This window comes from Microcaecilia unicolor, chromosome 9 (genome assembly GCF_901765095.1).
Source record: "Microcaecilia unicolor chromosome 9, aMicUni1.1, whole genome shotgun sequence".
Taxonomy (NCBI): domain Eukaryota; kingdom Metazoa; phylum Chordata; class Amphibia; order Gymnophiona; family Siphonopidae; genus Microcaecilia; species Microcaecilia unicolor.
In genome coordinates, this window is record NC_044039.1 from 166,269,740 (window position 1) to 166,289,721 (window position 19,982).

General features: G+C 46.5%; 1 protein-coding gene across 1 annotated transcript in view; it reads left to right on the forward strand.

The window, feature by feature from the left end:
* The first annotated feature begins 1,777 nt into the window (after nucleotides 1-1,777).
* Nucleotides 1,778-19,982, forward strand: part of PSMC6 (proteasome 26S subunit, ATPase 6) — a 118,864-nt gene continuing 100,659 nt past the window's right edge. Inside the window, exons 1-2 of the mRNA XM_030214737.1 lie at nucleotides 1,778-1,951; nucleotides 3,334-3,413. Of these exons, the coding sequence (XP_030070597.1) occupies nucleotides 1,825-1,951; nucleotides 3,334-3,413 (207 nt within the window). The 5' untranslated portion in view covers nucleotides 1,778-1,824. The remainder of the gene's footprint in view (nucleotides 1,952-3,333; nucleotides 3,414-19,982) is intronic.

A 19,982-nucleotide genomic window follows, 5' to 3' on the forward strand; every position in this document is an offset into this window, starting at 1 on the left:
AGCAATAGCTCTAAAATGTCTCTTAACAAAAAAAGTGATCTTCAGCTTTAAAAGCATCTTGCCAGATATTCAAAGTGATTTAAGAGTACAGGAAAGGCTTCAGACCGCTTAAATCACTTGGGGCAACCCAGCTGCTTATATTCAGTGGCACTTAACCAGGTAGTACCACTGATTATCGTCTCTGACCAGCCATTTCAAAAGTGGGAAGGTCAGGGGCAGTACAGGGAGCAGACTTGGGGAGGAACAGGCAGTTACGTGACCCGCACAGCTAAACAGGTGAATTGAGGACTGCTAAAAAACTATCCAAAACTTGGCTGGTTAGTTATGCAGGTGCCGGCATTGGCCATCACCTACATAGGGTTAAAGTGCTCCTCAGCCTCTCCTCAGCTCTTGTCCCCATTGACCCTGCTGGATAACCAGAAACTCCAGGTAGGCCAAGGCTGCTGAGAGACAAAGGAGGGCCCTGGGAAAACAATCTTCAGGGCCCTGCTGCTGCTGCCCCCCCCCCCATTCCCCCCCCCCTGCAGCAGTGAACAACAGAGAGTGCTCTGCCAGCTAGAGGTCCTTAACTTCATGTTTCTGCATCCTGCCTCCAGTGAAGTAACTTCTTGTTTCTGCATAGGCAGGATGCGGCAGGAAGGACCTGTGGCCAACAGAGAAGTCTCTTGATTGCTGGTGCTGGGCTGGGCCCAGGGAATCTTGACCCCCCTGTCCCCTTCTCGGCAGCCCTGAGGTGGGCTCAGGGTGCCTATCCTGAGTGGTGAGGGGCTTGAATGCAGTACTTGAGGTGAGGTTGCATGGAGCAATACAGAGGTATTATAATATTCTTGGTCTTATTTTGCATCCCTTTCCTAATAATTTCTACCATCCTGTTTGCTTTTTTTTATCCGCTGCCACACACTGAGCAGAAGATTTCCGAGTATTGTCTGCAATGGCACCTATATCTTTTTCTTGAGTGCTGACTCCTAAGGTGTACCCTAGCATCAGGTAACTATGATTCAGATTATTCTTCCCAATGTGCATCAATTTGCAAATTTCATCTGCCATTTGGATGCCCAGTCTTCCAGTTTCTTAAAATCTTCCTGCAATTTTTCACAATCCTCATCTGTTTCTGAAATTTAACAGATCTATAATGGATGCAATTTTCTCAGGCAAAATATTCCAAATACATAGGGTAAACATTGAAAAAGCTCTGTTAGGGGGTTGCCTGCTAATAGTAGTACTACTACTACTTATCATTTCTACAGCGCTACTAGACGTACGCAGCGCTGTACACTTGAACATGAAGAGACAGTCCCTGCTCAACAGAGCTTGCAATCAAATTAGGACAAACAGGCCAAACAAGAGATAAGGGACCATTAAAGTGAGGATGATAAAATAAGGGTTCTGAACAAGAGTTAGGAGTTAAAAGTAACATAAAAAAGGTGAGCTTTTAGCTTAGATAGGCCTTTTACTAACGTAAAGGTATTCAAATGTCATGACAGAACCCAGGATTTTACTGCATAAGGATGTAATAATGAAAACAGAGGACATAAACCTACATGCGATCATTTGCACGCAAAGCCCCTGTGTTCTAAAAAAAAATCTTGTGCATATGCACTGCAGATATCCTGAATCAGGCCAGCTGAGAATCTCCAAGAACTGGGGTTGAAATTGAAAACAGCTGGTAGCTGACTAGGCGCTCTCGTTTACACTGCAATACCCTCCCCAGGCCAGGAGGTGGAGCTGTGACAGGACCCTCTACTTCGGGAAAGTGTGCGTGTCGCCTTCTCGACGCTCTTTGAATCCGTGGCTCCTATAGCCCGTTTAGTCCTCCCAGCGGCCATGGCCATTCCCGGCATTCCCCATGAGCAGCGGCTTCTCATCATGGCGGACCCACGGGAAAAGGCGCTGCAGGATTACCGCAAGAAGCTGCTGGAGCATAAGGAGATCGACGGCCGGCTAAAGGAGCGTGAGTCTGCGCGCAGGCAGATGGGCTTAGCCTCCGCTAGTATAAAGAGAGGCGTTGACAGTCGACCCTCTCCTCGCCGCCGCTTCCTGCCGGGTCGCGCAGGTCGCTGTGTCATGCCGGGCCGGCAGGCTGCGGTGGAGAGAGGAGCGAGGCCCTGCTGAGGTCACTGCCAGTTCTGAATTTTCCAGCTGGGGTGCACGGGCAGAGCTTCCTGCAGCGGTCCATAGGACCGGGTCGTTGTCTCCGTTCCTCTAGTACTGGTGTATTTTCAGTGCGTTACACCGTTTTTGGGACACACTCGGAACAAGTTTGGTGTTTTCCCTGGTTCGGATCAGAATTAGAGTAAAGCGGAACAAGTAGGATGTTTCATAAATAGGGTTTTAGTACAGCAAGTCTTGACACAAATTGGACCATATGAACTAAGCATTTTCCTCATAAAGCGCAAAATGGAGAGGAAAAAAAAGCCCTTTTGAGTAGCCCTTTCGGCTACTCTTCTTTGAACCTGTAAAAGCCGACTGAGATTTATGATGTGGCAATTAAACTAACAAATTGAGCGCTGTGACCTTACCAGTGCACCCTGATTGGTCTTAGAAACCGAGTAATAACACTCCAGTAAATTTTTTGACACAGTATTATAAAACGTGTATGAAACAAAATCACACAAGGTCCCTTCTTCAGATGTCTGACCTATATGATCTTGAAGCTTACAACAAACTCCCAAAGACGAGTTTGTTCCAAGACCAACAAAACTCCTAAAAAGACTCCATACAATAAAGAAGAAATTATGTTGAGAACACACTCACTTTGAGAATATTTAATCAAGAATTCTATAGTATTCTAATTCATCTTCTCTGCACCCAATGTTATAAATCTTTGTGAATTGTCATATGATGTTGTGTTAATTTTTCCGTTTTAGCCCCTTTAATCATTAGACACAACTGCGTTAGCCAGCACAAAATCAAAGAGCAGATTGAATTAAAAAAAAACAGTCTAGTAGACTGGATGCATTCAAATTCCAGTGGTACTTTTATTAGCAACAAAAGTAGAGGGGTACAAAACTGTGCCCGACTTGGCCAAGTTTCATTTGACTAAAGGGCTGCCTCAGGGGCTCTCAATTTGTTACACTCCCTCACATATTCCTGGCAGAAATGGTCAAGATGGCACAGTTTTCTATCCCTCTATGTCTGTTGCTAGTAAAAGTACCATTGGAATTTGATTGGATCTTGTCTACTGAACTGAAATTTTTTTAAAAAATTCGCTCTGCTCTTGATATTGTGCAGGTCTGAATCTTGTGAATCAACTGCCTATGTGTTTCTTAGGACATCTGTGTTAACTACTGCATTATTGTATGTAGTAGTGAAATAGTTCTGTTTTTATTTTAGTAAGAGAACAACTAAAAGAGCTGACCAAACAGTATGAAAAATCTGAGAATGATCTTAAGGCTTTGCAAAGCGTTGGCCAGGTAGGAATGATTGTTTTATTTAAGAACCTAAGACACCATACTGGGTCAGATCAGTGGCTTATTGAGCCCAGCATCCTGCCTCCAATGTGAATTGCTCACAGGAAGTATGTGACCAATTTTAAAATGTTATTTATTTTGCTTGTTTTCACCACAGTTTCCTGCAAAAATTTCCACAACTTAATTCTGTGCAGACTAGTCTTTGTACTTTTGGAACGAGTGAAAAATCGATTTACTTCTATTCGTTCTGCACCACTCAGGGTTTTGTAGACCTCAATCATATCTCCCATCATCCTTCTCTTTTCCAAGTTGAAGAGCCATAACCTCTTTAGCCTTTTCTCATATAAGAGGAGTTCCATCCCCTTTATCATTTCGGCTACTCTTCTTTGAACCTTTTCTAATTCTGCTCTATCTTTTTTGAGATACGGTGACCAAAACTGAACGCAATACTCAAGGTACGGTCACACCGTGGAGCGATACAGAGGCATTATAGTATTTTCAGTCTTATTCACCATCCCTTTCCTAATAATGCCTAGCATCCCGTTTGCTTTTTTGGCCACAGCCGCACACTGAGCAAAAGATTTCAGCATATTATTTACGACGACTCCTAGATCTTTTTCTTGAGTGCTGACCACCAAGGTGGGCCCTAGCATCAGGTAACTATGATTCGGATTATTCTTTCCAATGTGCATCACCTTGCATTTGTTCATATTAAATTTCATCTGCCATTTGGATGCCCAGTCTTCCAATTTCCAAAGGTCTTCCTGCAATATTTCACAGTCCACACATGTTTTAACAACCATAAATAGTGTTGTGTCTGCAAATTTAATCATGTTACTCGTTCTGATTTCCATATCATTTATAAATATGTTAAATAGCACTGGTCCCAGTACAGATCCCTCTGGGACTCTACTGTTTTCCCTCCGGAGTGGAGGAGTAGCCTAGTGTTTAGTGCAGTGGACTTTGATCCTGGGGAACTGAGTTCAATTCCCACTGCAGCACCTTGTGACTCTGGGCAAGCCACTTAACCCTCCATTGCCCCTGGTAGAAAATAAGTACCTGAATATATGTAAACTGCTTTGAATGTAGTTGCAAAAACCTCAGAAAGGCAGTATGTCAAGTCCCATTTCCCTTTCCCTCCATTGAGAGAAAATCTGGATACACTGCCTCAACCGGCTCACCTTTATCCATATGTTTATTCACGCCTTCAAACAAATGAAGCTAATTGGTGAGGCAAGACTTCCCTTGCTGACTCTGTCCCATTAAACCATGTTCGTCTATGTGTTCCATAATTTTATTCTTTATATTAGTTTCCACTATTTTGCCCAGCACCGACATCGGGCTTACTGGTCTATAGTTTCCCAGATACCCCTAGAACCCTTTTTAAAAATCAGCGTTACATTGGCCACCCTCCAATCTTCAGGTACTAGGAACGATTTTAATGACAGGTTACATATTACTAACAGCAGATCAGCAGTTTCATGCTTGAGTTCTTTGAGTACCCTTGGATGTATGCCATCAGGTCCAGGTGATTTACTACTCTTTAACTTGTCAGTTTGGCTCATTACATCTTTCAGGTTCACCAAGATTTCTTTGTTCTTCCGCATCATCACCCTTGAAAACCATTTCTGGTACAGGCAGATCTCTTGCATCTTCTTTCAGTTTCTCTCTGTAATGGCCTTGTTCTCCTTGAGTGCCCCTTTTGCTTCTTCGTGCTCTAACGGTCCCACAGATTCCCTCGCAGGCCTTCTGCTTCTTATTGTGAATTTTAGCCTCTGTGACAAGTTTCTCTTCGTATTCTCTTTTAGCCTTATTTATTATTGCTTTGCATCTGACTTTCCAGTGCTTATGTTGCTTCTTATTTTCTTCATTTGGGTCCTTTTTCCATTCTTTGAAGGACAATCTTTTGGCCGTAATGTCCTCTTTTACTTCACCTTTTAACCATGCTGGCTGTCATTTTCTCTTCTTTCCACCTTTGCAAATACGATGATATTTTTGAATAACATCCACACCTGATTTGATGTCCTAACCTTTGCAGCTGATCCTTTTAGTTTCTTTTTAACCATTTTCCTCATTTTATTATAGTTGTCCTTTTGAAAATTAAATGCAGCTACAGTAGATTTATGTTTTTTCAGGTTCATCTCAGATAGTAGCTCAAACTTGATCATGTTATGAACACTTTCCCAGGGGACCCAATATTGCCACATCTCACACTATGCCACTCATGCCACCAAGGACCACATCAAAAATGTCTCCCCCTCTTGTCAGTCTTTATAACATCTAGAAATTTTATCTCCCTGGAACTCCCTGATCTTTCATTTATCCAGTCAATATTGGGGTAATTGAAATCACTAAATAACTTACATAAGTAATGCCACACTGGGAAAAGACCAAGGGTCCATCGAGCCCAGCATCCTGTCCACGACAGTGGCCAACCCAGGCCAAGGGCACCTGGCAAGCTTCCCAAATGTACAAACATTCTATACATGTTCCTGGAATTTTGGATTTTTCCCACTTCCATTTAGTAGCGGTTTATGGACTTGACCTTTAGGAAACCGTCTAACCCCTTTTTAAACTCTGCCAAGCTAACCGCCTTCACCACGTTCTCCGGCAACGAATTCCAGAGTTTAATTATGCGTTGGGTGAAGAAAACTTTTCTCCGATTTGTTTTAAATTTACTACACTGTAGTTTCATCGCATGCCCCCTAGTCCTATCAAGAAAAATCAGACAGGATTAGAGAAGGAAAAATATCAGTACTTAAAGACAAAATTACCTTTCTTCTATTCAAGGTATGTCTTACTGCCTTGCAATCCCCCAAAAAAGGTGGGGGAAAAAGACCTAAAAAACAAAAGGACTTTAAAACAAATAGCCACAGCTGATAGTAATGAAAAGCTCCCCTTCAATCATTGGTCAAAAAACCCCTCCACAATTATAATAATTACAAAAGATTGCAAACAACAAACAGAGCAACCAAATGAATAGGTAAAAAAAAAGGGGGCCAGTCAACGAACGTTTTCAGCAACCAAATAAATAGGCAAAAAAGGGGCAAGTCAATGAAAGTTTTCAGCAATACAGTTCAGCATATCAACAGTAATGGCAATAATACAGCTATTAAAAACTTTTTTGGTTGCTGCTATCTGTTTCATGTGGGATGTTTATTTTATTTGACTCAATTCTCTCTTTAACATATAGTGACTCGATTCTCTCTTTAACATATCGTTCAACCTCCCTCCAATTTGATCCTCTCATTGCGAAACAGTTTGTACCCTGTTAAGTGTCCCATTGATAGTCCTATTTCCACCAAGTCTCTGAGATGCCTATTATATCTACCTCATTGTTTAGTGCTATATATGCTAACTTTCCCATCTTATTTTTAGTCTTCTAGCATTTCTGTACAGGTACTTCAAATTCTGTTTTTTTCCTTTGATCTACGAGCTGCATAAGAGTTGATGGGGTTAATGTGCTTAGTGAGAGAGCAGGATAAAGGATACACACATGACTTACTTTCAGCACTGTTGAAATATTTCAACTGGGATTCTCCTAAATGTCCTGTTTCAGTAGTATCCTTCAAGGATATGCCACACAAACCATGTGCTCCTGGGCAACTGTCGGCTCTCCCCCCCCCACCCAATTCTAGTTTAAAAGCTGCTCTATTTCCTTTTTAAAAGCGCCAGCAGTCTGGTTCCATCCCGGTTAAGGTGGAGCCCTTCATTTTGGAACAGTCTTCCCATTTCCTAGAATGTCGCCCAGTTCCTAACAAATCTAAATCCCTCATCCCTGTACCATTGACTCAACCACGCATTGAGACTCATTGTGATATTTTTAGTTTTATTTTAATTTCCTTTTCAAATAATTCCCAACATTCTATTTGCTTTTCAGGTTGCTGTGGATTTCAATGTATTGCCTATAATAACTTGTGCTGTTTCTTGAGCAGTAGCTCCTAATGTGAAACCCAAAGCTGGGATTATTTTTCTCTGCATCTCATTTGTAGTGTTCAAAATTAAGGGGGCCTTTTACAGAGCCTCACTAGCATATTGGCTGGCAGTAAATGCTGACGTGCTCGTAGGAATATAATGGGCATCTCAGCATTTACCTCTTTTACCACGAGCTAAAAACACTAGCGTGGCTTTATAAAAGACCAAGATTCTCATTCCCCAGTCTTATAAGATTATCCTGTAGTTTTTATGGTCTGTTAAAATTTTAACTTTAAATCACCTCGAGGCATAATTTCAAAGCACTTAGACTTATAAAGTTGCATAACAACCTATGTAACTTTGTAAATCTAAGTTCTTTGAAAAATACACCTTTGTGTCACTTTACTCATCAGTATATTTTTTAAGATAATCACATATGTTAAGCTACGCTGCTGTTAGGGTGAATACCTGGGACAACTCCATTTTTTAAAATCTCTACCTTTTAGGAAAACTCACTTTCTTATTTTTTTTTAACCAGATATTGATCCATAATAGGACATTACCTCCTATCCCATGGCCTTTAATTTCCCTAAGAGACTTGTTGATCAACCAGGAGAGTAGGGGCTGCCCTTAGATGCTGTGGGAGGAAAGTGATTGTTGCCCTTAAGTGAACTCCAAACTGTAAGATTACTACGTAACCAGGAAATGGGATGGGACTTGATATACCATCTTTCTGTGGTTACAATCAAAGCAGTTTGCATATTATGTACAGGTACTTATTTTGTACCCGGGGCAATGGAGGGTTAACTGACTTGCCCAGAGTCATAAGGAGCTGCAGTGGGAATCAAACCCATCTTATTAACGTTGGACTGTATTTCATTTATTTGTCAAAATGTCTATGCTGATTATTTGAATTACTCTAGAGCTCTTGCTATCTCCCCACCTAACTTGCTGCCTAGATGGATTTAGTTCTAATTGTGTTTTTGTCCTTGGACCATGTGACTTCCCTTTCCCTCCCTGTCTTGGCTAGCTCTGAAATTAGAGCATTGCTCCTTGACCATTCTCCTGGTTGTAGATATTTCTCTGCTTTCAGCTGTACCTTCTTTGCTAACATTATGTTCTATGGATTCTCCTGCACCTCTTAATTCCTGTAAAAGTTAGTCTGGTTTAAAAGATACACCACATGAATTGTGTGGCTTGCTTAAAATTGTGTTCCTTAGTGTTCCACAGATCAATCCAGAGATGAGTGGGTTATGCCCTTCTACCAGCAGGTGGAGATAGAGTACCCCAGAGGTTACTATACTTGGACCCATGCATCTGCCTTAACCTCAGTATTCTCTATTACCTCAGCAGATGGATGGACATATCCTGTGCAGCTCTCTGGATGAGCTTTGCTCCTGAGCTGTTCCCATCAGGTTTAGTTGAGCTGGGGGTATTGGCTGGGCTTGGCCACTTTGGGGTACACTTGTTGGTGCCAGGTCCCTCCCCTACCCCTTCCCTGCCTCTTTCCTTACAGCATGATCTGATTCTGCTAACTGGCTCTCAGGCCTCCTAGGCTCCTTGCCGCATCTCGGTTTGTGGATCAGGATTACAAGCTACCCTGCTGTATTAGGGGTTTCTCTTTCACACGCTCCCAAGTGGTACAGGCAGAATGCTCCATTCCCAGCTGACAACTTAGATCTTGCTCTCTCTCTCTTGCAGGTCCTTTTCTGGATGCAGCTGGATACATTCCCTTGCCTGGCACCTTTGTGTTTGCACCTTGCTGCTCGTGGGTTCTGGTCCTGTGTACCTTTCCAGCGTGGGTTTAGGTGCCGCATGAGATTTCACGCAGGCAGTGGATTGTCTGCTTCCTTCTTTAGGGCGCTGTGGTGCACGCTAGGTGACGGAGAGTATTTCTAGGTACATGGGATTTGCGTTGCAAACCGTACGAGGAGAGACTTGCCAACCTGAACATGTATAGCTTGAAGGAAAGGAGAAACAGGGGTGACATACAGACTTGTAAATATTTGAAAAGTATTAATCCGCATTCAAACCTTTTTCGGGAGACGGGAAGGTGGTAGAATTAGAGGACATGAATTGAGTTTGCAGGGGGACAGACTCAGGAGTAAAGTCAGGAAGTATTTTTTCACTGAGAGGGTGGTGGATATGTGGAATGCCCTCCCGCGGGAGGTGGTGGAGATGAAAACGGTAATGGAATTCAAACATGCGTGGGATAACCACAAAGGAATCCTGTTTAGAAAGAATGGATCTATGGAATCTTAGCGGACATTGGGTGGCGACGCTGGTATTTAGAGAATAAAACCGGTGCAGGGCAGACTTCTGCGGTCTGTGTCCTGAGAAAGGTAGGGACAAATCAAACTCGGATACACATATAAAGTATTACCATGTAAAATGAGTTAATCTTGTTGGGAAGACTGGATGGACCGTTCAGGTCTTTATCTGTCGTCATTTACTATGTTACTATAAGTATTTCCACACTGGGACAGACCAAAGGTCCATCAAGCCCAGCATCCTGTTTCCAACAGTGGCCAATCCAGGTCACAAATACCTGGCAAGATCCTGAAACAAATTCAGTACATTTTATGCTGCTTATCCAGAAATAGCAGTGGATTTTCCCCAAGTTTATGGACTTTTCCTTTAGGAAGCCATCCAGACCTTTTTTTAAACCCCCCTAAGTTAACCTCCTTTACCACATTCTCTGGCAATGAATTCGAGTTTAATTACACGTTGAGTGAAGAAACATTTTCTCAGATTCATTTTAAATGTACTACTTCCATATCATCATGCTGATCAATCCATAGACTGGTGGGTTGTGTCCATCTACCAGCAGGTGGAGATAGCAATCCTTTTGCCTCCCTATATGTGGTCATGTGCTGCCGGAAACTCCTCAGTATGTTCTCTATCTCAGCAGGTGGTGGTCACACACAGCAGCAGCTCTGGCTAGGTCTCCAAACCTAATCTTTAGGTTTTGTTGAGTACCTGGGGTTGAGGGCTCTTCTTGAGCAAGTGCAAACCTGGTGGTGCCAGGTCCCTCCTTTTCTCCCCCCTCCCGCTGGCTCCGTTTAAAAAAAAAAAAAATAAATTTTGGACGTCCTTTAAGGGCGTTTATATCAGCGTTTATTGCAGCTGCTCACTGGGACACCAGTTCGTTACAGCTCGGAGCGAGAAGCAGGTAATTTTACCTTTTTATAGCGGGCAGGGGGTTCCCCGTTCGGTCTCCACGTGGCTTATGGCGTCGGAGGGCGAGGGCGCGAAGATTCGCTCCCCGGACCGCGTGTGTGCGTCTAGCGGGGATGCGGGGGTTTTCAAAGCCTGAATCGCCTTTGTTGGGCATCAGTTTGGAGTCCGGTCAGTGTCCTGGTTCTTCCTCCGGTGCGGCGGTTTTTCCCGCCATAAGCGCCCATCCCCCGCTGCTCGCCCACTCCATGTTGGCCAGCCACTCTGCTCGGACGGCTTCTTCTTGGGCCGCCCTCGAGCTGGGAGACGTTAATGCTATGGTTGCCCTTGATCCGGGCGACAGCAAGAAAGCGGCGAAAGTTAAGCGCCGTTCTTCCCACGCGGCTCCTTCTCGGAGTTTCGCGCCGGACGACATTTTGGATGCGCAGCATGTTTCTCCCCCGCTCTTGCGAGCACCGGTTGAGGGTGCGTCTAGGGCCGTGGCCCAGGCGACAGAAGTGCACAGTCTAGGGGGTTTCTCCCCTGAGTTCTTTTTGCTGCTGCATCAGGCTTTTCTTATGATAAACGCTGCCCCGGCTCTCCCCTCTGATCAAGGGGCTGAGGCCTCCGGAAGCAAACGCCCTCGGGTGGACTTCCAGGCCCTAGAGGACTCGGTCTCCTCTAATGTAGATGAGGGCAGCGTATCTGAGTTCTCCCAACGGTCCTTTGGGGATTCCTTGGAGGAGACGGATTCCCGCTCAGATGGAGCGGATGAACCCTCTGCAGCACGGATCTTTCGCTCAGAGGATTTGCCCAACCTGTTGTTGCAGGCCATGAGCATTTTGAAGAGTTCCTCTCCGGAGGACGTCTCTCCCTCAGCCTCTGTTGGCTCTGCCATTATGCGGGGGACTAAGCGCCCGCCTAGAACCTTCCACGTGCATGATTGCACACATTGATTTCGGCTCAATGGGATTTCCCAGAAGCGAGCCTTAAAGTGGCTAGGGCTATGTCCCGCCTCTATCCTCTGCCTGAAGGTGAACCGGAGGCCTTTCTTGGGCCTACCGTAGATTCTTTAAACACTGCGGTGACTAAGAAAACGGCGTTGCCGGTGGAAGGTGGCACGGCCCTAAAGGACGCCCAAGACAGGAGTTTGGAGGCGGCTTTAAAGTCATCCTGCGAGGCGGCTGCTTTAAGTTCACAGGCCTCAATTTGTGGCTCCTATGTGGCCAGGGCATGCCGGACGCTTGCGCAGCGGGCTTCCCCCTCGGATCCTTCCTTGAGGGCTGATTGGCCAGCCCTCGAATCAGGCTTGGCCTACTTGGCAGGCTGGCTGTATGATGTCTTGAGAGCCTTGGCTAAAGGTATGGCTCAGACAGTCTCTGCACGGCGGTGGCTTTGGCTGAAGCATTGGTCTGCTGACCACGCCTCTTAAGTCTCGCCTGGCTAAGTTGCCTTTTAAAGGCAAGCTGCTCTTTGGGGTCGAGCTGGACAAGATTGTGACTGATCTCGGCACGTCTAAGGGCAAGAGGTTACCGGAGGTCAGGGCTCGGGCCAATGGTGCCCGCCCTGGTTCCTCCAAAGGATGGTTTCAGGAAGCCCGTCGGTATTTCCCGGGCAAGTCGAGCTCCTCTGCCCCCTCTTTCATCAAAAGGAATTTCTCCCCCAAGCAGCATTCCTTTCGCAGAGACCGCCGTCCCGGAGGTGCCTCCTCCGGTCCTCCCCCAGGGTCTCATACCCTACGACGGGGCGCTGGTCCATGGCCCAGAGCAGATTGGAGGACGCCTATCCTCATTTCTGGGCGAGTGGACCAGGGTAACTTCGGATGCTTGGGTGCTGGAAGTCATCAGAGACGGCTACAAGCTAGAGTTCTGCCGACCCTTAAGAATCGGGTTTGTGCACTCTCCCTGCAAGTCTCCGGTCAAGCTGTGGCAGTGCAGCAAACTTTGGACAATCTGATCCGCCTGGGTGCGGTCGTTCTGGTGCCAGAAGATCCTCTGGCAAGGGACGTTACTCCATTTACTTTGTGGTACCTAAGAAAGGAGGTTTTGTCCGGCCTATCCTCGACCTCAAGGGGTCAATCGGGCTTTGGAAGTTCGGCACTTCCGAATGGAGACTCTCTGCTCTGTTATAGCGGCAGTACAGGCAGGGGAGTTCCTGGCATCCTTGGACATCAAGGAAGCTTACTTGCATATTCCCATCTGGCCTCCTCATCAACGCTTTCCGCGTTTTGCAGTTCTGAGGACACTCCCAGTTCAGAGCCCTCCCTTTCGGGTTGACTACTGCTCCGCGGACATTCTCCAAGTTATGGTGGTCATCGCGGCCTTCCTACGCAAGAAAGGAGTACAAGTCCATCCTTATCTGGATAACTGGTTGATCCGAGCCCCCTCTTATGCAGAGTGCGGCAGAGCTGTAGACCGGGTGATTGCTCTTTTGAGTTCCCTGGGGTGGATCATCAACTGGGAGAAAAGCCAGCTGCGCCCGACTCAGTCCCTGGAGTATCTGGGAGTTCGATTCGACCCCCAAGTGGGCAGAGTGTTCCTGCCAGACAATCGGATTGTCAAGCTTCAGGCTCAGGTGAACAAGTTCCTAGCAGCCTCTTCTCTTCGGGCTCGGGACTATGGGCAGCTGTTGGGCTCTATGACGGCCACGATGGAAGTAGTGCCCTGGGTCAGGGCCCATATGAGACCTATACAGCTCTCTCTGCTGCAGCGATGGACTCCAGCTTCGGAGGATTATGCTATGCGCCTTTCCTTGGATCCAGCAGTGCGCAAGGCGCTGAGCTGGTGGCTGAGGCCAGACAAGCCGCCCGCAGGAATGCCTCTTGTGACCCCGGAGTGGGTTTTTCGTCACGGCGGACGCTTCTTTATGGGGCTGGGGAGCCCACTGCTTGGGAAGGACAGCGCAGGGGCTCTGGTCCCCTGCAGAGGCAGAGTGGTCTTTCAACCTCCCGGAACTCAGAACCATTCGGTTGGCGCCTTTGGAGTTTCTCCCGGGCCTGGCGCTGAAGCCAGTACGGGTTCTGTCGGACAATGCCACGGCTGTGGCCTATGTCAATCACCGGGGAGGTACCAGGAGCGCCCCTCTAGCCAAGGAGGCCATGAAGCTATGCCTGTGGGCGGAAGCAACCTGGAACAGCTGTCGGCGGCCCACATTGCAGGAGTCATGAATATTGCTCAGGCGTTCTTGGACATCACGAAGCGCTGGGGCCAGCCGAGCCTAGATTTGATGGCGTCTTCAGCCAATTGCCAAGTGCCGCACTTTTTCAGCAGAGGACGGGACCCTCGATCTCTGGGAGTAGATGCTCTTCTCCCACAGTGGCCGACACAGGAGCTCCTCTTTGTGTTCCCGCCTTGGCCCATGTTGGGCAGGGTGCTAGGCCGGGTGGCAAAGCATCCGGGCCGGATAATCCTGGTGAGTCCGGATTGGCCCAGACGTCCCTGGTATGTGGACTTGATCAGGCTCTAAGTGGACGGACCTCTGTAGATGCCAGCGGAGCGGGGCCTGTTGCATCAGGGTCCCGTGGTGATGGAGGATCCCTCCCCCTTTGGTCTTACGGCCTGGCTATTGAGCGGCAGCGTCGGCGCAAGCAGAGCTTCTCAGACAAGGTCATCGCCACTATGCTCAGAGCGAGGAAGCGCTCTACTTCTTTTTTTTTTTTTTTTTTTTTTTTTTTAAATTTATTTATTTATATGATTTCAATATTACAAACAAACAATCATTTGTAAGGAAATACAGAGAAATTATATAAACGAAAAATACATCTATGTAAGAAGAAACATTTGTATTTACTCTTCCTCAGACCACCATATGGGGGGGGGAGAGTGGTTTTGTAAGTACAACTCAGGGAGTATGTAACAATAAAGTAACTATATAATCTAAAGGTAGTCCTGATCTTCATCCCTATACATCATCGCTGAGAATTATTCAAACCATTTAACTAGAAAGTTTTTTAGAGTCCAGAAACGTCTTTAATTGAAGTGGATCAAAAAATACATATTTAATTCCAGATAGGCGAATTAGGCATTTACAAGGATAGGCCAGCATAAATGTTGCTCCCAATCCTTTAACATCATTCCTCAATTGTAAAAACTGTTTCCTCCTTTGTTGTGTAATCTTTGCTACATCTGGATACATCCAGACTCTTTGGCCACAAAATAATTTGGAGGAATATTTAAAGTAAAGTTTCATCAATAAATTTATATCTTGTTCAAAGACCAAGGTCAAGATTAAAGTTCCTCTTGTTGTAACATCTCCCATGGAATCTTCCAAGATAGCAGTTAAGTTCTGAGTATCAATATCCAATGCACCCTTCGCTGATTCAGAAACATCTCTCTCTTTTAAAACATTTGGCAGATAATACACTCTATTACAAGGGGGCATATCTGTTGAGGAAAAATTCAATATTTCTAGAAGATACTTCTTAAGAAAATCGCGAGGTGTCATAGTTGGCAGCATTGGAAAATTTAGCAATCTCAAAGTTAGTCTTCGATTATAATTTTCTAATTGCTCCAACTTTCGAGCCGAAATTATTTTATCTTTAACCAAAGTGTCCGTTAAACTTTTAATGGAGTTAACATCCATTTCCAATTGCCCAATCTGTTTAGTGTGTTCTTGCTTTATATTATCTAAGGAATCTGACATAACCGTCAGTTTACTCACAACAGTAGCCATTTGCTTAGTTGAATTTGCCACCTCAACCGTCAGCTTCTGGACTGCTTGCCAAATAACTTCCAACGACGCCTCCTTGAGCATTTCCTGCTCCTCGATGTTTCCAACCGCCCCTCCAGAAGGTGAATCGCCAAGCAGGCCCAAACTCGACACATCGGACGCCGCCTGGTCTGCCCCATCAAATCTGGAAGCGGCTGGGCAGGGAGGCGGTCTCAGCGTAGGCGGCGAGAGAGTTGTATCCAACCCCTGAGTCGATGCCGCTCCCTCGACATCGCTCAATGCAGGGCACGCCAATCCTCGTTCAGGAGGTAAGCACCTTACAAACCGATCAAGTGTTAGCTGGGCAGGAGACGATGTTAAAGGAAGCGGCGATTGCCCCCTTGTTGTCCCCTTTCTCTTGGTATGCGGCATATCGAAATTTAGGGGATAAAAAAAGCTGAATCAGGTAAATACCCGCTAACAGAGAAAGTGTTGTAGGTCTAGCTAGGACGCCATCTTGCCACCCCGGAAGCGCTCTACTTCTACTGATTACGCCAGGGTTTGGCGTACCTTTGCATCGTGGTGTGAGGCAGGCTCACTTTCTCCCTTCACTGCTCCAATTTCATCAGTGTTGGCGTTCCTGCAAGAAGGTCTGGAAAAAGGCCTGTCGCTCAGTTCCCTTAAGGTCCAGGTAGCGGCTCTTGCTTGCTTCAGGGGTCACCTGAAGGGTGTTTCCCTGGCATTGCAGCCAGATGTGGTGCGCTTTCTCAAGGGAGTTATTCACCTGCGCCCTCCTCTGCACGCAGTGGTACCTGAGTGGAATCTCAATCTGGTGCTAAGAGCCTTGCAGAAGCCGCCTTGTGAACCCTTGTCAAGGGCATCTCTGAAAGAATTGATGTTGAAAGCAGTCTTTTGGTGGCTATCGCTTCAGCCAGAAGAGTTTCAGAGCTCCAGGCGCTATCATGTCGAGAGCCCTTTCTGCAGTTCACTGAGGCAGGAGTGTCTATTCGCACAGTGCCTTCCTTCCTGCCCAAGATTGGTCCTTGCTTCCATGTGAATCAGCAGCTCTGTCTACCCTCCTTTCGTAGGGGGACTACCCAGAGGAGTACTCTGCTCTCAAATATTTAGATGTGAGACGAGTCATCATCAGATACTTGGAAGTGACCAATGACTCCGGAAGTCGGATCATCTGTTTGTGCTGTTCGCAGGTCCTCGTAAGGGTCTGCAGGCTGCCAAGCCTACAGTAGCATGATGGGTCAAGGAACCCTTTGCAGCGGCTTATGTGGCCGCAGGGAAGGTGCCGCCTATCCAGCTGAAGGCTCACTCCACTAGAGCACATGCGGCCTCGATGGCAGAGGCCGAGTCCGTCTCCTTGGAAGAGATTTGTAGGGCGGCAACTTGGGCATCGGCTCATACCTTCTCCAGACATTACCGCTTGACTGTGGCTGCTCGGGCTGAGGCCCGGTTTGGAGCTTCAGTGTTGCGGTCAGGGATTTCTGTGTCCCGCCCTGGGTGAGTACTGCTTCGGTACTAGAGAGTTGCACGGGGACAGAAATCTTACCCATCCCCGCCCGTCCCCGCTGGAATCTTACCCGTCCCCACCCATCCCCGCAAAAATTTAAACCATCCCAACCCATCCCCACCCGTCCCCGCAAGAATTTAACCCATCCCCACCCATCCCCGTAAGAATGTAACCCATGCCCACCCATCCCCATAAGAATTTAATGGTACATAAAAGAAAATTCCAGTCAGCTCCCTCAGTCTCTCTCTGGATTTGAGACACAGCACTGTAGGCAAGGAAGGAATGGAAGTTGGAACTTGGAACACTCTGGTGCGCACATGTAAGATTTGTCTCTGATTCACTGGCAGTGTGTGCTGAGAGGTCGCCACATGCACGCGCCAGTAGGTCAGGTGACATCTGATTCTCGTGCCTGTGTCAGAGCTGAGGTCTGTGCACCAGCCTGGGAGCAAAGAGGATTAATAGTAACATAGTATGTGACAGTAAATAGACCTGAACGGTCCATCCACTCTGCCCAATAGTCACACTCATGATCAATTCATCATTAAATCAACAAGTGTGATATTATATACTTGATTATGGTCTTTCTTTCGTGTTTCTGGAACAAAGACCACAGAAGTCTATCTGGCCCCATCCTTATGTTCCAACTGCTGGAGTTGCCATCGAAGCCCACTCCAGCCTATTCATGTTCTCATTTGTGGGACACAGACCATAAAAGTCTGTCCAGCACTGTCCTCATGTTCCAGCCCATCCTACACCAGATTGCCATGTATAAGACACAGACCATACAAGTCTGCCAGGTATCAGCCCTAGTTCATCACAGCCAGAGTCGCCATCTAAGTGTCACTTGACACATCCACACACATGCAGCCATTTAAGGTTAGGTTTTTTATAACTTCCATTTTCTAATTAGAGATCCTTTGTGTTCATCCCATGCCTTTTTGAATTCCGTCATCATTTGTGACTCTACCACCTCCTTAATGGAAGACTTTTCACATTTATGCTGTTAAAGCAAGGAGGAGGAGGAGGAGACAGCACTCAAAGAAATTGGTATTCGGTAGATGAGAGGCTGGTGCAGGTGGAGCTTACAATTCCACGGGAAGCCCACAGAACTGGTTCCATCCCCGCGGGAATCCCGCAGGAACTGACTCCGTCCCCACGGGAACCCCGCAGAACAGCTTCCATCCCCGTGGGAACCCCGCAGGAACTGCCTCCGTCCCTGCGGGAATCCCGCGGGTTCCGCAGGATTCCCGCGGGGACGGAAGCCGTGCAGCTCTCTATTCGGTACATCCCACCAGTCTGTGGATTGATCAGCATGATGATATGGAAGGTAAAATTATGTATCATACCTGATAATTTTCTTTCCATTAATCATAGCCGATCAATCCATAGCCCCTCCCAGATATCTGTACTGTTTATATTCTGGTTGCATTTCAGGTTCAAGTTTAGTCTTCAGTTCCTGTTCAGGAGGACTTCGTGTTCAAGTTTTTTCAATTGGATTCTTCAGGAGTTGAGACGATCTTGTGTTACAGTGAGCTGCTGCATTCCTCTCCCCCCCCCCCCCCCCCCCCCCCCGTTTTACGGGGCTGGATTGATACCTAAATTCTGCCGGCGCTCCCTCCCGCTTTGTGCGGCTGTAGGGCAGCTTTGTACCCCTCCCGCTTCGGCGGTGTTAGGGTCAGTCAGCTCCTCCCGCGGTTGCGGTTGCAGGATAAGCCAGATCCCCCCGCATCGGCGGGTGTGGTGTCCCTCCCCCGCTCCGCGGGGATGAGCTGGGTTAATTCCCCTCCCCCGTTTCGGCGGTGGTGAGCTGGGCAGAGTGTCCCTTTGTGGGTGTAATTCTCTAAGTGCTGAGTCCTGCAGATGGAGCTTTGATATCGACATACTGAGGAGTTTCCAGCAGCACATGACCACATATAGGGAGGCAAAAGGATGGCTCTCTATCTCCACCTGCTGGTAGATGGACACAACCCACCAGTCTATGGATTGATCAGCTATGATTAATGGAAAGAAAATCGTCAGGTATGATACATAATTTTACCTTTGTAGCTTCATTGCATGCCCCCTTGTCCTAGTATCTTTGGAAAGAGTAAACAAACGATTCACATCTACCCGTTCCACTTATGTTATAGACCTCTTTTCATAGCTCCCTCAACTGTCTTTTCTCCAAGCTGAAGAGCTTCATGTTTCCTCATAGGGAAGTCGTCCCATCCCCTTTATTATTTTCGTCACCATTCTCTTTACCTTTTTCTAATTCCACTACATCTTTTGTTTTGTTTTGTTTTTGAGATACGGCGACCAGAATTGAACACAATATTCAAGGTGCGGTCGCACCATGGACTGATACAAAGGCATTATAACATGCTCACTTTTGTTTTCCATTTCTTTCCTAATAATACCTAACATTCTATTTGCTTTCTTAGCCACCGCAGCACACTGAGCAGAAGGTTTCAACATATCATCAACAATGACATCGAGATCCCTTTCTTGGTCGGTGACTCCTAACGTGGAACCTTGCAATGACGTAGCTATAATTCGGGTTCCTCTTTCCCACATGCATCACTTTGCACTTGCTCACGTTAAACGTCATCTGCCATTTAGATGCCCAGTCTCCCAGTCTTGTAAGGTCCTCTTGTAATTTTTCACAATCCTCCTGCGATTTAACGACTTTGAATAACTTTGTGTCATCAACAAATTAATTACCTCACTAGTTACTCCCACCTCTAGATCATTTAGAAATATGTTAAAAAGCAGCGGTCCCAGCACAGACCCCTGGGGAACCCAACTATCTACCCTTCTCCATTCAGAATACTGACCATTTAATCCTACTCTCTGTTTTCTATCCTTTAGCCAGTTTTTAATCCACAATAGGATCTCTGAATCGGCTTCCCGGTGGTCTTTTGTCGTCGGCCTCTTCTCTCTCGTGACCATGTTCTGAGTAGCCTTGGGCGTGCTTTCCCTGTTCCCTTGTGTCCTTTTCTGGGTTTTCCTGTGTGGAAGCAGCTTTGGTTGTTCATTGATGGCCATCTGTCCGCGGTGTACCTGTCTTTAGAGATTGTGGTGTCCCGCCCTAATTGTGGACTGCTCTAGTGCATCCCACTCGTCTCTGGATTGATCTGTGGGATCCTATGGAAGGTAAAATTAGTCCTTACCTGATGATTTTCTTTCCATTAGTCCCAACAGATCAATCCAGAGGCTCGCACTTTGTTGATCTTGGTTGACTATTTTTTTTTCCTCACTCTTGTTAGGTTCCTTAAAAAAGAAGAAACTTTAACAAAGCATCAGGCTACAGTTTACCACTTCGGATATTTCTCTCCCGCAGGAGCGGTGGAGGA